This window comes from Photinus pyralis, unplaced genomic scaffold, assembly GCF_008802855.1.
Source record: "Photinus pyralis isolate 1611_PpyrPB1 unplaced genomic scaffold, Ppyr1.3 Ppyr1.4_LG1, whole genome shotgun sequence".
Classification (NCBI taxonomy): Eukaryota; Metazoa; Arthropoda; class Insecta; order Coleoptera; family Lampyridae; genus Photinus; species Photinus pyralis.
Window position 1 is genome coordinate 20,976,968 of NW_022170249.1, and position 17,561 is coordinate 20,994,528.

Sequence of the window (17,561 nt, forward strand, 5' to 3'; positions counted from 1 at the left end):
ATGAATCCTAGCCTGGGTGCGTCAGAAATAAAGAAACTGACTGTATTCATTATTATAATGATTCTTTTGAACGACCCCGTGAGAAAAAAAAGAAAATTCTGGGGGAAAGAGTGGCTATTAGAACGCAATCAGTTTTCACACACGAATCTTTTGAATAAAATTCGAAAAACCTCATTTGGCGATCTTAAGAATTATTTGAGAATGGATTATTCATGTTTTAAAATGTTGTTAAACCTTGTTAAACCATACATAGAAAGGAAAAATACAAGAATGCGACAGTGTATAAGCGCTGAAGAACGGTTAGCTGTTACATTGCGTTTTTTGGCTACGGGACGTTCATTTGCCGATTTGCAGCAGAGCCTCAATTGTTGCCATAGTTTTCGTCTTTTGGACCCTTGATGGCGGAACCGGACTGATTTCCTCGCGGCGAGCTTTTTTAGCCTTCACGACTTTTTTGACTTTGATTGCAGGAGCCGGGGTCGGCGATATTATTTCTACAGAGGCCTCTCTTTCCTCGGTCCCATTTCTATAAATTGAAATTTTTTCCGAAATCCACAGAGGAATGGGAAGAAATAGCAAAGAATTTTGAATCAAGATGGAATTCTCCAAACTGCGGTGGAGCATTAGATGGGAAGCATTGTCAGAATTGTAAAACCATGTAATAATGGTTCCTATTACTACAATTATAAAGGCTTCACCAGCAATGTCCTAATGGCTCTCGTTAATGCTGACTATGAATTCATTTATGTTAATGTAGGCTGTAACGGGAGAAACTCGGATGGGGGTGTGATTGAAGAAACACGATTTTTTGACAAATTAAAAAATAGACTTAACATTCTCAACAATGATAGAACTAAAGACCAAATGAATTTTGTGTTTATCGCCGACGACGCTTTTGCGTTAAAGGAAAATCTCATGAAACTATTCCCTGGACAAACATTGACAAAAGAGGAACACATTTTCAATGAATTTGGTTCTCCAAAACTTTTTCCAGCTCTTTCTTGTCCAAACGTAGTTCTCTTTTCATAGATTCAGAAGTGAATTTTTTTAGACACCCATGACTTGGTTAGGTAAAACTACCCGAAACTTGTGTTACTACTTGCATCATATAATTCTGATGCAAGGAGTGATGCGTCCATAATGAAGTTCGTACCAAAGGGAATTTTCACTTTGTTTGAGTTATGTTATGTAATTGTCTGAACTATATCACCAGCCTCTGCAATAATTTGTGTCATTAAATTATGAATTGAATACTTTTTGCACCGATTGGAAAATTCTTGTAGTTAAAAAGTAGACAAAAGTACGAGGGAGGGTAAAAAATTAACCGCACTTTTTTAAAATGTTATTTACACAATGTAGACTTTAACAAAGTACCTCACTTTTCTACACAGTCCCCTCCCTTTTCAATGTATTTTGTCCAGTGGTCAAAAAAATGTTTTTTTAATACCTAATTTGAATTGTTCTGTCAAGAATTTAGCACCTGCTTCTTAATCGTTTTTTAATAACCAAATCTATCCCTTTTAATTAAAATAAAATAAATACGAAACATTACGAACCTCCCTATTGGATAATTATGTGATCGTTATCTTTCTCTCATTACTTCATTCAAATATATTTTACGCAGCAACAAGTGTAATAAAATTCCTTGCTGCAATTAGTGAAAACATCAACAGTTAAAACGGCGTTAGTTGGAACAAAATTGCACAAATGCACTTCAGAGCAATTTCCTTATTAATCTAGCATCCTTAAATGGGGTCGTTTGGGAGAAAAGTGTTTTACATCTTCTTTAATTAATTCAAGTGCCACTTGTTATTGCTTTAATACATTTTTGAACACATTTTACATTAACACAATTCAATTCACGATCGCAATAAGTAATCGCTTCTGTATGAAATCGAGCCAGTATGGAAATGTTTTCGATCTCGTGCTGCAAACTTCATGTTCGTGTAGGCCGATTATATGCTATATGGTTGTTTAATAATATATTATCAGCATGCCCGGAATCAGAGTCTTCCTAGAGGGCCAATCTAGATCATAAGTTAAAGTGGAACTATTTATTCATTGATTTTAAACAAGCATTTGACACCACAAATAGATCGAAGTTACTATCAGCTCTAGCGCAGTTACAAATGGTAAGAGCGCAACAGGCATAAATGTGGGGAAACATGATTGTAATAACAGAGAAAAGTACTGGAAAATTGTAGAAAGAACGAACAAATTTTTAATACATTTTAAAAATGTCCACTGTATTGTTTTTTTTAATGCAATTTACAGCTACCGACGGCGGGAAAATTTAATTTTCGGAGGGTTAATTGTGGTGACCGTAGGAAATGAAGGTTTAATAAGAGTTAATGTCAACGTAGATCTTGTATATAAGGAAACAAACAGCCTTACTTCCCTGCAACATTGTTGTTGAAATGTTGGGATTAACAGAGATCGTACTATTCGCAGTTGTGTATTATAAATTTCATTTGCAAGTGGAAAACGTCCGTAAGGCATTCTCATTTCTCATTAGCGAACGATCTTAAAGATAAGAAAAACGAAATTGTAATGTGTCATGTGCAATTTTTGCTACTTGTTTCTAACAAGAGTGTTTAGTACTTAGCTTCTATGGCGTATTGAAAGGTTCACATCAATCTTGGTTTTTTTTTAAATAATCAAGAGTATATTCACTTATGATAAGTTAATAATAATTATTATAGTGAAACTCATGTTTATTAAATGGCAGTTAAAATAATACTATACATAACCTTTTTACAAGATCTAAATACCGTGCATATAAATGAACAATTTGCGTAAGCAGTTTATTTTGTGTATTAAGATTGTAGGCAATTAAGTTTGCCAGTTTAGGTAAATTATAATACTCATTTGTTACGTTAATCTCTTCCCGAGTTGGGTGTTTGCATTTGATTTAATTATGACGCACAAAGATAAATTCGTTGTAAATATAGTTACATAGTATGCATTAACCTAATATTACCTAGTATTTTAATGATCTCATTTATAAATTAGTATCATATTTTGAACATTAATTACACCCTTTATCCTACTACTGCTGTAGCATAACTATTTTATTGTTCTTGATGAGAGGTAGCGCAATGCCAGACCACATCGGAATGCTAGTAAATGTCATTTTTCGTTTGATATTCAGTTGAACGCAGTTCGTCTGTTTTCTACAGGAGGGATGTTTTCCACCATATTTGTGGTAATCGGTGTTGGCATAGAGGAAATTGCATCGACTGAATTACTCGTACAAGTCGAGGTAGCAGTAATACGTCTAACAAATGACCATTTCAGCTATGCTCAATCTTCTACATACCGCTCGACTACTGTGGAAGACTTCCTAGCACTTCAATCCACTGCGTTTCTACAAGCATAAATTCCTTTGAGGATTTTGTTTTAGTGCGTGGAATATTAAATCTGATCATGTCATCCCGAACATCAAGATCAGTAATTTTCAGAATTCTATAACGCGCAAGCTTAGAATGCAGGGCACTATAAAATACCATGTGCAATTTGAAATCAACACACGCCGCTGATCGGCCAGCTAGCTCGGTTAGCCAAATAGTTAACAGCGTAGAGAGATATGCTCGTACTCAGGGTAGTAGGTAAGTGAATTAAAAACTTTGACAACAAATCATTATAAAAAGTTCCAAGTAAATCACCGCCACTAAACCTTACTGGTGCTTCGATTCAAGTCTTTCGGGCGCCACCTAATTCCGCTTACAATTTTATCTGCAGCCACCGGAATTAGGAAAGGTAGCTTCAGTATAATACGAGTCAACAATAATTATTGATCCTAAAGGAAAATTATTGTTTATTAATCAAAGAGTATGCAAAATTTAAAAAAATGAAATCTTCCCATGAACTATTAACACAAAAATTAACCCACCAACAACCCCTGATTATGTGACACCTCGTACCGCTAAGCAACGACAAGTATAATTGAAATGATGTACTATAATCGGTAGCTTGAGGTGTTGAAGTTATCGTAGTAACGAGCTCTTTACCTTACAAGTGATTACTTCTCTAGAGTAATTCGTAATTGATAGTTAAACAGTCCTAAAGATCAAGCATACTAATTACACGTAAAAAATTCCACTTACATATGTGGGTCAAATAAACTGTTCATAGATATTTAGATCTTAACCACAAAAAAGAAAAAAAAATTGAAGGTACGTCACCGCTAACGATAAATTGTGTCGGCAATTCCACAGGTTCCTGAGGCGCTTTCTTTCGGTGATCCAAACGCGTTTGGATTGTCAAATCACGTTCTTTCGAAGTGTAATATTATAATCATGATTGCCAAAATCGTGAACAAACTGAACATAAAAGTTTTATGATCACGAATTCCTAACCTATAAATGCAAGGATATTTTTGCTGAAATGTTAGGTTAGTCCATATTTGTAACTGAAGAGGAGCATAATCGCGCAAGTACTTCCACTTGAATTTAAATTATTTTCATAATTCAAACAAAAAATACGTAATTCGAATGCAAATATGTGTACTACGTAAACTTAACCGCATACGATCCTACGAATCACGATTTTGAAATCATGATTGCGAAGTAGCCGAAAGAAAGCGCCTCTGGTGTAACCAAAAATAACTCCTACGGAGGTAACAAAGCTTGTGTTCCAGGTATACTTCTCTCACGATCTACGTTCGGCTACCCTTAAGATCTTAATGATTCTACGGGATGTTTTACAGCACACTCATCTGCAGTAGGCCGTTTATTTCCCCGGATTCAGCTGAATATTAACTCCCTTGCAAAGACTCTAAAAAGTAACCTAATTACGACTACGTTATAAATAATGCTAACCTCTTATTCAGAGAGTACACAAAAGAAAAGAACTGGATACGTCCCAAATGACTTCAAAATTTACTATATGGTCGGTATTTGTTCCTCTACAATAGAAAAAAGAACATCGGTAACCTCAATTCGTGCACAAGAAAACACTTACGATTTGGAATGCTTGAGTTTTCCGTATTAAAAGTCCAATTTGGAAAAAATTGTAGCCGAACGTCCAAAAACAAATTGTCGGCACAACGGGTAATCGATTGATTAAAGATGCTTCCGCTAATTATTAAATCAATTCGACCATTGGAAAATATATCAAACACCCAAATTCGGGAATCTAGCACGACCGATTCTATTGCAGGTTGCTGGAAGACGCCACAAGTTTCGAAATTTTACCCAAGCCAAAGCTACGGATAGTTATCTCTGACGAATAGTAGAGCAGTATTTGATACTTGACCATATAAGGTAATTTAATTGTTAACATAAAAAAAGCAAAACAAATTAAATGTCCTCTAACGACAAGTTAAATCGGAGAGGCAAACACAGAAATGCAAAAGTAACTAGAAATTGGTCGCATTCAATGACCCGAGAAAATTTAGAAAATACACAGGTGGAAATTGAAATATGGACAGAAATGTTAATATTATTTTAAAACTGTTACAATTCGTCAGTAAGACATGCACCAGCGATTCCTATCACAAGCATAGCCTGTAATGTAAAAATTACCAGTGGCGAATTTTTGAATTGTAAATTACCTTTGTAGAATGAAAAGCGTCGATCTCCTTTAAAAACTGCGGATTTTTAGCGCATTTTTGCAAATTTATTTGTATAAAGTAGCTTTTAATCTCACTTTGGCTGGCTGGCTGCAAATGTGGGCGCGTAGAAGAACTCTTGTAGAAAGGCAACGGATGTACGTGTATCTACAAGGCCGTGAAATTTGTCAACCTTAGGGACATGGCTACATGATGTGGGGTTGACGATATCTGGGCGTCATCCTCGAGCGTAGTATACTAACGTGAAGGTTTTTCAGTTTTTCCTATCCTGTACTACAGTTTTGGTCCGATTCTTTTCAAATTGGTGTCGTCGGAAAGATGTAAACGCGCACAACTCCTGCGTGGCGGAATTTTGTTTTTTGTCATAGGGGCGAAATTAACGACGCGTCTTCGAGAAGTAGTCAACTTCGGGCGCCTTTTACCTTCCGTTGCGAACTCACGCGGTTAAACTTTTCGTAAATCTCGAATCGCTGTCTCTCTTTCTCGTGTCGCCAATAGAAGCGAATTGCGGGTGAACGAGACGTCGGAAGTGGCTATCGTCAAAGGGAATGTGGTAGCCCCCGACACGATTTTAACTTTAAAAGCGAATTGCGGGTGCACGCGGAAAGTGGGAAACGGTTAGTGAATGTAGTAGCCTTCGACAAGATCTGTTATTGATGGTTGAGTCGAAAGTGGCTAATAGAATACTGATCTGCCACACAAAAATGCGCTGAAGTCCCTTCGATCTCACACGAGGACTTTGATAATTTTTTGTACTTGTATGATTCATTTTAAAAATGCTTTTCTTTTAATTTTAATGTATGCTTTAACATGGAAAATATAGACTGGAAGCTTTGCGATCTTCAGACCGCTCTTGAAAATAAACGCACCACATTCTCGGATACTTGTGAAACGTCCTTGCCTTTGCACCATACTTCGAATAGGATTTAATTTAATAATCTTTTGATTTTTGTGGAGTGAACGTCGTGGTTTCTTCATTTTTATTAACTTTGATACGTCCGCAGTACAAGAAGGAACTAATTAAGTATTTGTTTCAGAGCCATCTCCTACCTCATCCGAAGCCTCAGCCACAATCACAACAGGAAATGGAATTCCAATTTGTCCGGGTAACGGTATTGCCACCACCGCTACAAATGTAGGCGTACCTGCAGGCCGTAAACGACCGTTATTAACGGGCGGACCGAGAACCTCCATGACTCCCACGAAAAGAACGGTTATGAGTCTGCTAGCCCGCGCGAGGGCCGCTCAAGCCAAACAGATGCCCGCGACGTTTCAAAGGGGGACAGCGGAGTAAGAATTATTCACTTATTGTAGCAAGGCTACGCAATAGTACTTGCGCTTTTGGCTGTTGGCAAGAAACTCCCTTTGTAAAGATATAAAGTATATCACGGATCTCCGTTGATAGTAATTTTGGATACAACCTAATATATCGGAACCTCAAAGGAGTTCCTTAAATTAAAATGAAACATTAAGCCTCAAAACGGGTAGATAATGTAGCGGGAGTTCAAAATTATTCTTGCAAACTTCTTCCTTCGTTTTTAGTACCTTTCGTACTGTTACTTCCACATAGGCAATTCGAAAAGAATAATACGCTGCGCGGAAAACAAACGGGAAATTCAGTTTTTGTTTTATTCCTTTACGATTTCTTATAGGTATTTTTAATTCAACGCAAATTACCTTCGCGTTATTCAATAAGTTCTACTTTATAACTTATAACTCTTCTACCCGCGGCTTTCACAGACCGCCTTACGCTTTCCCAGTCAGTCTTCACTTATCACTTCTACGACGTGTGTCCTTTAACCTAATACAATCTCATGATAAGAATAACTTGAAAAATACAATGTGAATGTACAAATTTCCTTTAATTAAAAATGTAGAGACAATAAATAGTTAACTTTACATAGAGTGTTCATTAACACCCGTTACAATAACTATGCTGCAATATAATTTAATAATCAATCAGCAAATATAAGTGGCGCAAATGAATAAGGCTGCCTCTGTCAAAGGAGTTTATTTAAATTTTCAAATAGTGTTACTACAGACAAAGTCAATTTCGAGGGGGTACTTTTATTGTTTCTGATTAGCAATCGATGTTGGCCACAGAATCATCATCAAGCTTAGCTAAAATGAATGGCTTTATTAATTTTGTAACATTATTTTGTGAGTAGTCTAAATACTCATAAAATAATAGAAATTTAAGAAATAATACAGAATGTGAGTATTTAGGAATGCATACACAGTGATAATTATTCAGAAGTAGACATAAGGAATTACGTGTATTGTGTTTCCCTATGTCTACTTTTAGAAACAATACACGTTAATCCCTATGTCTACTTCTTAATAAATATCACTGTATATAGATTTCCAACTGATATACAATAAACGTATCGATACAATGGCCCGTATGAATAAAAATAAGCAAATGCTTATACTTGCAAAATTCAAAGTAAATACTCTGCGACGAACTTCCCCCTTAGCTCGTGCACGAACGGTAGCTTAAATGATGAAAGTACAATTATTTCAAGTTCATTTAATGGATGACTAATAATGTAATTGTACAATTCAATTATCATACAGTAGACGGTCGGTCGGTCTCTCGGGCGCCACCAAGACTTAAACTGCACCCCTAAGTCTTGGGAAAGGGGCGGTCCTGTCGGACGGGGTGGAAAGCCTCCGGGTATCCTCTAGTGGAGAACGGAATCTACCAGGGATCGGTGGCGGCGGTGCTTCCGGCTTATCTAAAACAAAATATGGCCGACGGCCCGGACGGTAAATTTCCTAAAGGGAATAAAGCAATAAAGCACAAATCAATTAGCGGTGTCTAGGGGAAAGAAAAGCGGAAAAGCAAGGAGAACAGAATATACTTCCCCCCCTTAATCAACGTAAATGAAAATTAAGCGCTTACCTTTGTAATTAACGGTGGTAATAAATTCAGCCAAACGGTGATAACACTATCGATAGAAAATACGGTAAGCGTAAGGCGGTAATGAAGCTTAGCGGAACGGTAAGCAAAAGTTACGGTAGTGCAAAAAGGGAAACTCAAAACGGTAGTTAAACGGAAAGGACAACGGATTGACTTACGGTCGCTAAAAAGGGAAAACGGTAAAACAAAAGGGTTTCGGTGGATTCGGAATGATACGGTTTCGCAAATTAAAGAAATCAAAAGGCGTACTTACAACTCGAAAGTATGAAGCAGACAAGATCCCTCCCAAAATGAGCATTTTCCTTTTAAAGGAAACCAATTTTGGTAGAAGTGGAACAGGGAATTTCCAAAGCCGGGCGGTGCTCGTACCGAGCGGTGTAGAAAATAATTCGGTTTTTAATTAATTGCGGCTCCTGTGGTTATCTTAAAAATCTGGGACAACTTGCAAACAAATAAAAAAATTACAGCGCCTCTGTGGAGAGACGGTTTCTGACAAGGTTTACTACTGCCCATTAACATGACATTAATTAACAGCGCTTACCTAATTAAGCGTAATCAAACCTAAGTACTTATCAATCCAATCTGCAACTAGCTCCTTTGGACTTTTTTTCTCAAACGGCGCTATCGTTTTAACATTCTTATCGCAACATGCAGGCATACGGATGGGACTGCAAAACTTGTAAACAACTCGATTTGAACTCGTTCTATCATTGATTTTACTTATTATGGAAATCTAAAACATCTTACAAATAATTAACGGCGCTGAAACCAAAGAATATTAATTGTCCCTCATCTTCGCCAGGACAACATCCTTCGGTGGTTACAAAAATATCGCGGACTTCTTGCGTAACGAAGCCCAAACCAATCGTTACTATACTGGGTGTTCTTTGTAAACGGCAAACTTAATGGAGAAATTCCGGGTGCTTCGTTACAACTCGTAACTGCCCCTTCATACTGGTCTGTTTAGCATGGTTTAGCAGCGCTGCACTGCGTCCTGTCCTTCTGCTTAGAATCGCTGCTAAGTCGCCCAGTGTGAAAGAGCACTTACGAGTATTTACTTTGAATTTTGCAAGTATAAGCATTTTCTTACTTTTATTCATACGGGCCAAAGGTTAAGAGAGCCACTGGATGCCTATATTTATTAAAACTCAGTAATTATGGTGATAGTATTGATAGAATCAACTGTATGATATGCCGTCGGAGTAAGGGGATGTGCAGAAGCTGTAACTGGAAAAACAAAAATTATTAGAAAAAACACACTCTCAGAGGTTTATAAGTTATTCACGATACTTACATTTTAGAGCGACAATTAGTATAAAACCTCCTTGCACATTCTTGTGTGAACTTTTTCCGGACGCTCCCGCACCAACGGTGTCTTCGGTTCTCCTTCAAAAACAAAACACAGATTAAACGGTATAATTACAAAATGAAATTTAATGACAGTAAGAAAAAAAAATCCAGCGGTAATACAAGACTCTGCGAACGGCGGCAGGAATCGGGAGTGCTTCGGGCGCCACCAGAAGGTTTTCGGAAATCCCGCTTCTGGTCAGGGTTCGGAACGGCGAGCCCTGGAATTCTAAAGGGCAAGCGGTGGGAGGCTACTGGTAAATGCTAAAACAAACTTAAAAGCGCACAGCAATTTCCCTAAGCGGGAACAGTCAATACCGAATTCGGTTGTAGGTTCCCATTGCAATATCCCCGTCTAATAATTAATTAAACTAAAAGCAACAAAAACTTACCTTGTAATTAACTGAGCAAAAAAAAGCAAAAGCTATAGTAGCGGTGCGTTAAATTTAATGTAAAAGCAACAATTAAATCTGTCTGAATCCAAAATAAGAATCCAAATACGGTTAAAATTCAAGTTTTTTAAGAGGCGGGTACTGTTCAACCAATTACGGTTAATTATACTTATCCAAATAGCGGAATGAAATCTCCAAATTCGGCAGCCCAGCAATGCCCTTTTGTTCCTTGAAATGTGAGGTCAAACGACGGGGTCTCCTATATCGTTGATATTTTCCTTAAGCTGTACGACCTTGCCGGTAATTTACAAAAAGAGATCAACTCGTAGTCAGAAAATAATTATCGAAATATACTTCCACAGGAGTAACGGAGTTGTAATAACGACAAGATAAAATATTTTAACTTTGAACTAACGGGTCCGAACCACTCCGTGCTCAGAAGGGTGCTTTCTGCCAATAATCTGGAATCAGATAAAAAGAAAGAGATAGTAATAGCGCGGCATATAGATGCGAGACAAATTAAAGTTTGGCACGTCGGGTAACTCGAACATGAAAAATCGTAACTAACATTCAATTTACGTTAGGTAGAAAAAGCAAAATGTTGACTCGACAACGATCTGTCGGTATAAACGGCCATTTACAAATTTAATCTTTAACGTCAATTCAAGAAAACTACTCTACAAAGCAAAAATAACTAAAACTTCTATACAGATAATTTTTTTATACTTCCTGCGAAACAGGACGGGCTCAACTGCTCCATAAGTATACCAGGAAAGTACACTCAAGTACAGACGGCAGCTACAACTCAAAAAGAGAAACCGAATCAAGAGGAAAAATATAAACGACAAAATCAAGTCACAAGCTAAAAGAAAAAAAAAGGAAAGCATTTCAGGAGAAATTCAGAACCAACCTAACAAATGAAGTACTCAAAATACGAAGGGCAATAGAAGATAAGTGGAGATATTCCAAAAATGATATCCTAAAACCAGCCAAAGAATCATGTGACGTATCAAAGGCTAACAACAGCGAACGAAAAGCAAATGGTAATTGGGAAATACAAGGGAAGATCAAAGAAAAGAAACAAAAACGGAAGAAAAAAGCAATCATGCCAAAATTTCGGGAATAAAATGAAATCAGAAAACCAAAACCTGTTTTATAGTACAACGAAAGCTTACAAAACATAAAGGACAAAGAGGGTATCTTGCTAACAGATGAAACAGAGATTATCGATCGATGAAGATAATACTTAGAGATTCACAAGAATTATCGAGAACAGATCGAGAGGAGGATTAGAGACTGTTACAGAAAAGTCACATGGGTTTCGAAAAAGTAGGGACACACAAGACCTAATATTTACATGATAAGAGTAGTAAAAGCTTTGCATAAAAACAGTACATACAAAATAAGGCAAAGAAAAGTATAAGAATATGTTAGGATACTGAAAGATGAAGGCAATACAAGTGCAAGATATGATATTTATGTACCTAATAGTGGTAGAGTGAGAAGAAAACTCGGAAGAAAAGGTATGTACAACATAACATGAACGAACACCAAAAACGGTAAATGAGGTTAAAGAACATAAAATAAGAAATACTCAAACATTTAGGAAAATCTTGGAACTAGAAATACAATGGTAAAAAAAACGAAGAAATAAATGCCAGAATAACAAAAGTGGGAAGAATATACAACATGCTTAAAACATTCTTTGGAAAAAAGGAAACCTCTAGAGAGATAATACGAACGTGACGTTAAGCGAACAAAACAAAAGCAGAAGAATAAGAATAACTAAAAGACGTAGAATAAGGAATAAAGTAGTGTGGAGTAACACATCCAAGGAATAGAAGAGGTTATAGAAGAAAAAACAACTGAGCTAGCTTGTACACCTAACGGGAATGAGTGATTAGTGAAAGATACCCAAGAAAATAATGAGGCACGAGTACTAGAACAAAACAGGGTAGAGAGACCACAAACAAAATAGGTAGAATTAGTCAGATAGACAGCAGAGCAGAGGCTGAAACGCATTAGTTTCCTACAATATTCGATAGGGGCGTAATATGCAGTCTAAGCCGGAACAAAGTTCACAAAACCTTCCAAAAATGTATTATTCAATCTCAATGTTTCAATAATTTCCAGCATTTTTTCTGGATAACATTATATTCATGACTTTCTGCGATACAACCGCCTCTCATTTTTATTTGATCTCCTGGTACAGCCGTAAAGCTCCTTAACTATACGTTATGCAGATTTACAAACGGTTGATAAAAGCATACATTATTGTGTAATTGTTAAAAATGCACGGCTAGGCGACTAGTTTTCATTCACGCTCACCTTTTAGCGCATTTCCACAAAAATAAAAAAAAATGCGCTATTGTGGTCACTTTGTCCGTCCGCTCGTTCGTTGAGACGGTACTAGTTCTTTATCTTAAGAGCTATTGTTCTACTTTTCTCGCTATTTGGTTCGTTATGGTATGGAGGCTTGCACCAGGGAATGAATTTTTTATGCGTTTATTGCTAAAAAAGTTATTGTAAAAAAACCAAAAAACCGTTTTTTACATGTTCCATAATTTTACACTTTTGCCGTTTATTTGAGATCGTTTATAATTTTTTCTATTTCGGTGTCACAATGATGATTTTGTACAACTGTTTTCACAGTTGTACAAAGACAGTGATTATAGTCGTTTTTTTTGGGTACTCATCTCTTAAGTTGGCAGTTACTAGTTAGTAGAAGTAGGTACTTCGTTGGGTACTTCCATGTTTGAACTTCAAAATGTCAGTCTTACTACGCTGCCAACCTAAAACTTAACGGCATAAAAAGTGTTCCCAACATAAAACATGTTAGTTCTAATGTTCCCTATAGTTTCTGATAATGATTTTTTTAATTAAATGAAAGCACCGAAATAGAAAAAATAGTATGAAAAACGCGTGTTACAATGCTTTCTTGTAATACTCCTATCTTGCGGACACTCGTGGCTACGCTTCGCGTCGCCACTCATGCCACAAGATAGTCGTATTACAATAGGTCGCATTGTAACACTTGTCTTTCAATATACTATTGTATTGCTGTCTGTCGTCTGTCTGTCTGTTCCTCTATCTGTCCGCGTGAACGATAATTTTGTTTAGAAATGTCCGATCGCTTTTACATCTCCGTTAGTTATGAACTTTTGTTTCTATGGAAGCATTTAAATGAAATTCTTCTTGTAAACAGAAATTGAAGTAGCACATCAAAAATGGATTGCACCTATGCAACGCTATCTTTCATATTTGTGGCCGGATTTTTACAATTTTAACAGAAGTTGCATCTTACAAATGGGAAATGAATGCAAGTGGAATAGCGCTTTTTGTAAATCGTTTACGATTACTTTTTAACTTGTTTACGTATGTGTGAAGAATATTCAGTCAGTAATTCGATGTATCATTCTTTCAGCCCCGTATCCGTCACTTCGATTCTTAAGTTTAGTTTAAAACTCGTTAACGGGGCAACAAACCTTACCTACAGATAAACGGTTACTCGTGAAATTCTCTCACTCGATTAGTCTACCTCACTTCTCAATGTTCATAAAGTTTCGTGGTAACCTCGCATTTTAGATTTTCATTAAGGGAGCATGCCGTTAACTCACAAAGGGAATTTCTAACCGCTAAAAATCAAACAATTAAATCTTGCATCTTCATAAAATAATGATAAAACTTCTTTTCAAAACTAAACAAAAATTTAATAGATCAATAGTGTCTGGTTAAGGTTATCTTTATTTTTTTAGGTTTTGCATAAGTGATGCACTTCCAGTCGGTTGGAACGCTTATGAAAAATTGAGTTCTCCACGAAAAATTATTGCGAGGTCAAGTAGTGGTTCTATTTTAGAAAGATTTGAATTTCTGTCGTGACCAACCTTATCTTTAAGGTTAGTCAGCAAAATACGGTATTCTTAACCCTGCGTTACCCGCGTGGTAGATTTGAACATCGTTACTCGCAGGTGAGCGCGGCGCTCACCATTATGTAATACTAGTATATAAGTGAATAAATAGAGGTATTGTTTTGACGAAAATGAATTTATTAACTATAAGTAACTTACAAACAAAATAGCGGTATAATACTAACTTAAAACATTGTTTCTTGCTCAATAAACGAAAATCGTAGGTACTTAAAAAAAATGTCGAACACTATTATTCGTCTTCTTCTTCAGCATTCTGTGCGCATCTAATGCAAACTGTTGATGTATGTTCTCTACAAATGGGAGTGGAACATTGTGCACACTTTGCTCTTGTATTCCGGTTTTTTTTTCTAGGACAAAATCCACACTTGGGTCTTTGTTCTTCTGAATTGTTTTCTTGTAAAGGAACATTTACCACTGGGATATTCAAATAATCCCTTATCTGTAGACCAAGAAGGTAAGGTAACTGTAACTTGACCCGATGATAAAGATGTGGATGTATCAACTGGTCTGCCAATGCCTTTAGGTACATACGACGAGAATCTACAGTAGTGACATTGTTTGAGCGGTGAATGATGTACCCATTTATTCCTGCGATGTTGAGTAGTGAAAAAAATACAGTCATGGGCCACCTACATGTAATCCTCGCCACTGAGTACAAGCTCTTCAATTGGTCCACCACATCAACACCTGCTTTATTTTTGTTATAAAAAGTAATGACCGCAGGCTTACAATCTTCTGCAGTCGTTTCATCTACGACATCATCATCGTGAAATGTTGAAAGTAAGAGAACGTTTTTGTTTTTTTTGGGAACATACGATACCAACAAGCTATCTTGTCCAAATCCAAACATGCTGCTGTATAAAGGTCTTGATTTCGTTTCAATAAATTGAGGTGGAATTTGAGCCTTATTTTTTCGCAATGTTCCTACTAATGTTAGTCTATGGTTTCTGAGGAGGTCCAGGGCCAAGGGTACTGATGTAAACCAATTGTCGCATGTAATGTTGCGCCCTGACTTAGAAATTGGTTGAACTAATCTTGTTACGACAGATGATGCGCTGTTGTCAATTTGAAAGGGGCCCAGAGGTTGTTTACCTGCGTAGATTTCCATATTCATGGTGTAATAACTCGAAGAATCGACCAAGGAAAATATCTTAATACCGTATTTATTGGGTTTAGAGGGTATGTATTGTCGAAAACTGCAGCGTCCCCTAAATCCCTCCAACATTTCATCAATGGTGCAGTTTGGACCAGCTTTATAACACGATTTACACTGTTGTAAAAACATCTCAAATATAGTTCGAATAGGAGCCAATTTATCTAGCTGCTTCCGTTCATCTCGAGTTGCCAAATCGTCGAATCGTAGAGCTCTCAAAAGCAAATAGAACCGATTCTTCGACATAACCATTCGAAAAATCTCAGGTGCAGTTTTGTCTGTGGCCCACATGTCTTTCAAGTTGGTATGACGGGATTTCAGCACTCCTGCTATATAAAGCAAGCCAAATAAGGCTTTTACTTCATCTACATTGGTATCCAATACGTCTCTTTCACGAGAATAATTAGGTCGAATTGCAGTGAGATACTTATTCGTGCAACTTACTATCAATTCAAGTATATCATCCGTAAAAAATAGTTTCCATGTTTGGTAAGGATCCGTAGCATCCTTGGCTAAAGCAGTAACACCTGGAGATTCTCTTATTATATTACATTGACGAATGCGGCCTCTTCGAGGATTTTGGTGCTTCCTCCATAAGGTTACGTTATCTTTACCTATATAACTTAGTCCGCCAGGCGAGTGCGTAATAGAATCGGTGTCAGATTCATCCGCGGACACTTCTGAATCTGTTTGATGATCATTATCAATTTCAATACAATCTTCATCACTTTCCTCGTCATCTAATTGTTCTTCAGGCACTTCATTCTCTATTCTGTCCTCTTCCTCTAACTCCTGCCATATTTGTAGCAATCTGGCTTCTTCTTTAGGGTCCATTTGACTCTTTAACACACTTCGAACACACCCATTTATGCAATTAAACAAATAAGTATTAAATTTCACTTACCGGCAAATAGAATTTATTGAGATACGTAGTTACACGCAGGTGAGATTTGCGCTCACTTGGTGACATACACACATAAACAACGGCAAAACACCACTGACGTCTTTGAAAATCGACTGCTTATGTAAATTCACTTATTTCTGAAAGTCATGCGCACAATAAAACGAGCGGATTATTTACAATTCCCAAAATATCGCAAGCGGCAATAAAAGTACAATTCAGGTGAGCGCGGCGCTCACCCCGCGGGTAACGCAGGGTTAAGGGGGGAAAATGCTATGTAAACCTGGGGGTGTTCCCTTTAGGTTGAAATAATGCCGACAATAAGGGTATGCCTTGTTTTATTTGATTTTAGTCATAGTCATACTTTACGACCTATTCTTATATATGCCTAGCAAATATAGACAAAAATCGGTCTAACCTTGGAGTTGTACAACCAGAAACACCATGGCATGAGATTTTGCTATATTGGATTAGGAAGACTTTATTTTTCCAATATTTTTTTCCGCAAAACGGTTATTTTTATTTCGTTTAAATTTTGGTAGTGTACCTACATTAGGCATAAAGGCTGTCAAACACTTTTTTTTAATCTCTGGTATGGGCTAGGAAGATGTTATGTCAAGAAATGTGGATTTATAATTCTTTTACTGACTTGGTGAGCATATCCACTTGTTGCATTACATCTTCAATTGAAGAGCTTTTACTAGCAATGTTTGTGGTTGAGACGATATGGTCTTGTAACGTAACAACATAATTTGGTTGCTAGTCGTTGTAGTCTTGAAAGAGTTTTCTGTTACAGACCACCAGATCTGAGATTTTCTTTAGCAATTTTAACGGTTTGTGATCTCCGAACTGTATATCAGTTAATGTTTTATGTAACCCTAACCATGTTTCACTGCTCTCAGTGAAACGAATAATAATTGCGTTTTTTAGTGGTAGGTATTAAGATTATTTATATCCAAAGACAACATCTCGTTCACCTGCTCGAGTGTCCAAAGCAGAATATATGGTTGCATTTTGTAGAATACGTTAATTTTCCGGAAAGTCTTTACTTGAGTCAAAACTCCTTGAAAGCTGATTGTTTGCCGCTGGTGCCGTACCTGGATCATTATCATCGTTATTATTCATGTTGCTTCGTCGAGGTTACCAATTATTATGAATACATCAGAAATGTATTGATTGTTACAGTTCGCTAACGACTACTGAAAGTACAATTACATTAAAAATTCAACTATTTTTCACATTCCTTCTCGTTCCCCTTACCCGTATCAATCTGCTACTTTTCTTTTTTATATACTTGTGACACCCTGCATATGGTAATTGTTTAGAGCCGAAATTATTGGAGTA

At 36.8% G+C, this 17,561-nt stretch overlaps 2 protein-coding genes across 2 annotated transcripts; one reads left to right on the top strand and one right to left on the bottom strand.

Annotated features, from left to right (window-relative positions):
- LOC116182929 lies at positions 1–14,124 on the top strand. The gene is made up of 3 exons (XM_031503528.1): positions 1–16; positions 6,610–6,862; positions 13,990–14,124. The coding sequence occupies exons 1-3, from the start codon at positions 1–3 to the stop codon at positions 14,111–14,113; spliced, it is 393 nt and encodes a 130-aa protein (XP_031359388.1). The 3' UTR covers positions 14,114–14,124.
- Positions 14,125–14,160: 36 nt separating this feature from the next.
- LOC116160469 (piggyBac transposable element-derived protein 4-like) lies at positions 14,161–16,457 on the bottom strand. The gene is made up of 2 exons (XM_031473662.1): positions 16,221–16,457; positions 14,161–16,166 (listed from the first exon to the last, which is right to left on the bottom strand). Exon 2 carries the CDS (start codon positions 16,148–16,150, stop codon positions 14,393–14,395), a length of 1,758 nt encoding a protein of 585 aa, XP_031329522.1. The 5' UTR covers positions 16,151–16,166; positions 16,221–16,457; the 3' UTR covers positions 14,161–14,392.
- Positions 16,458–17,561: the final 1,104 nt, after the last annotated feature.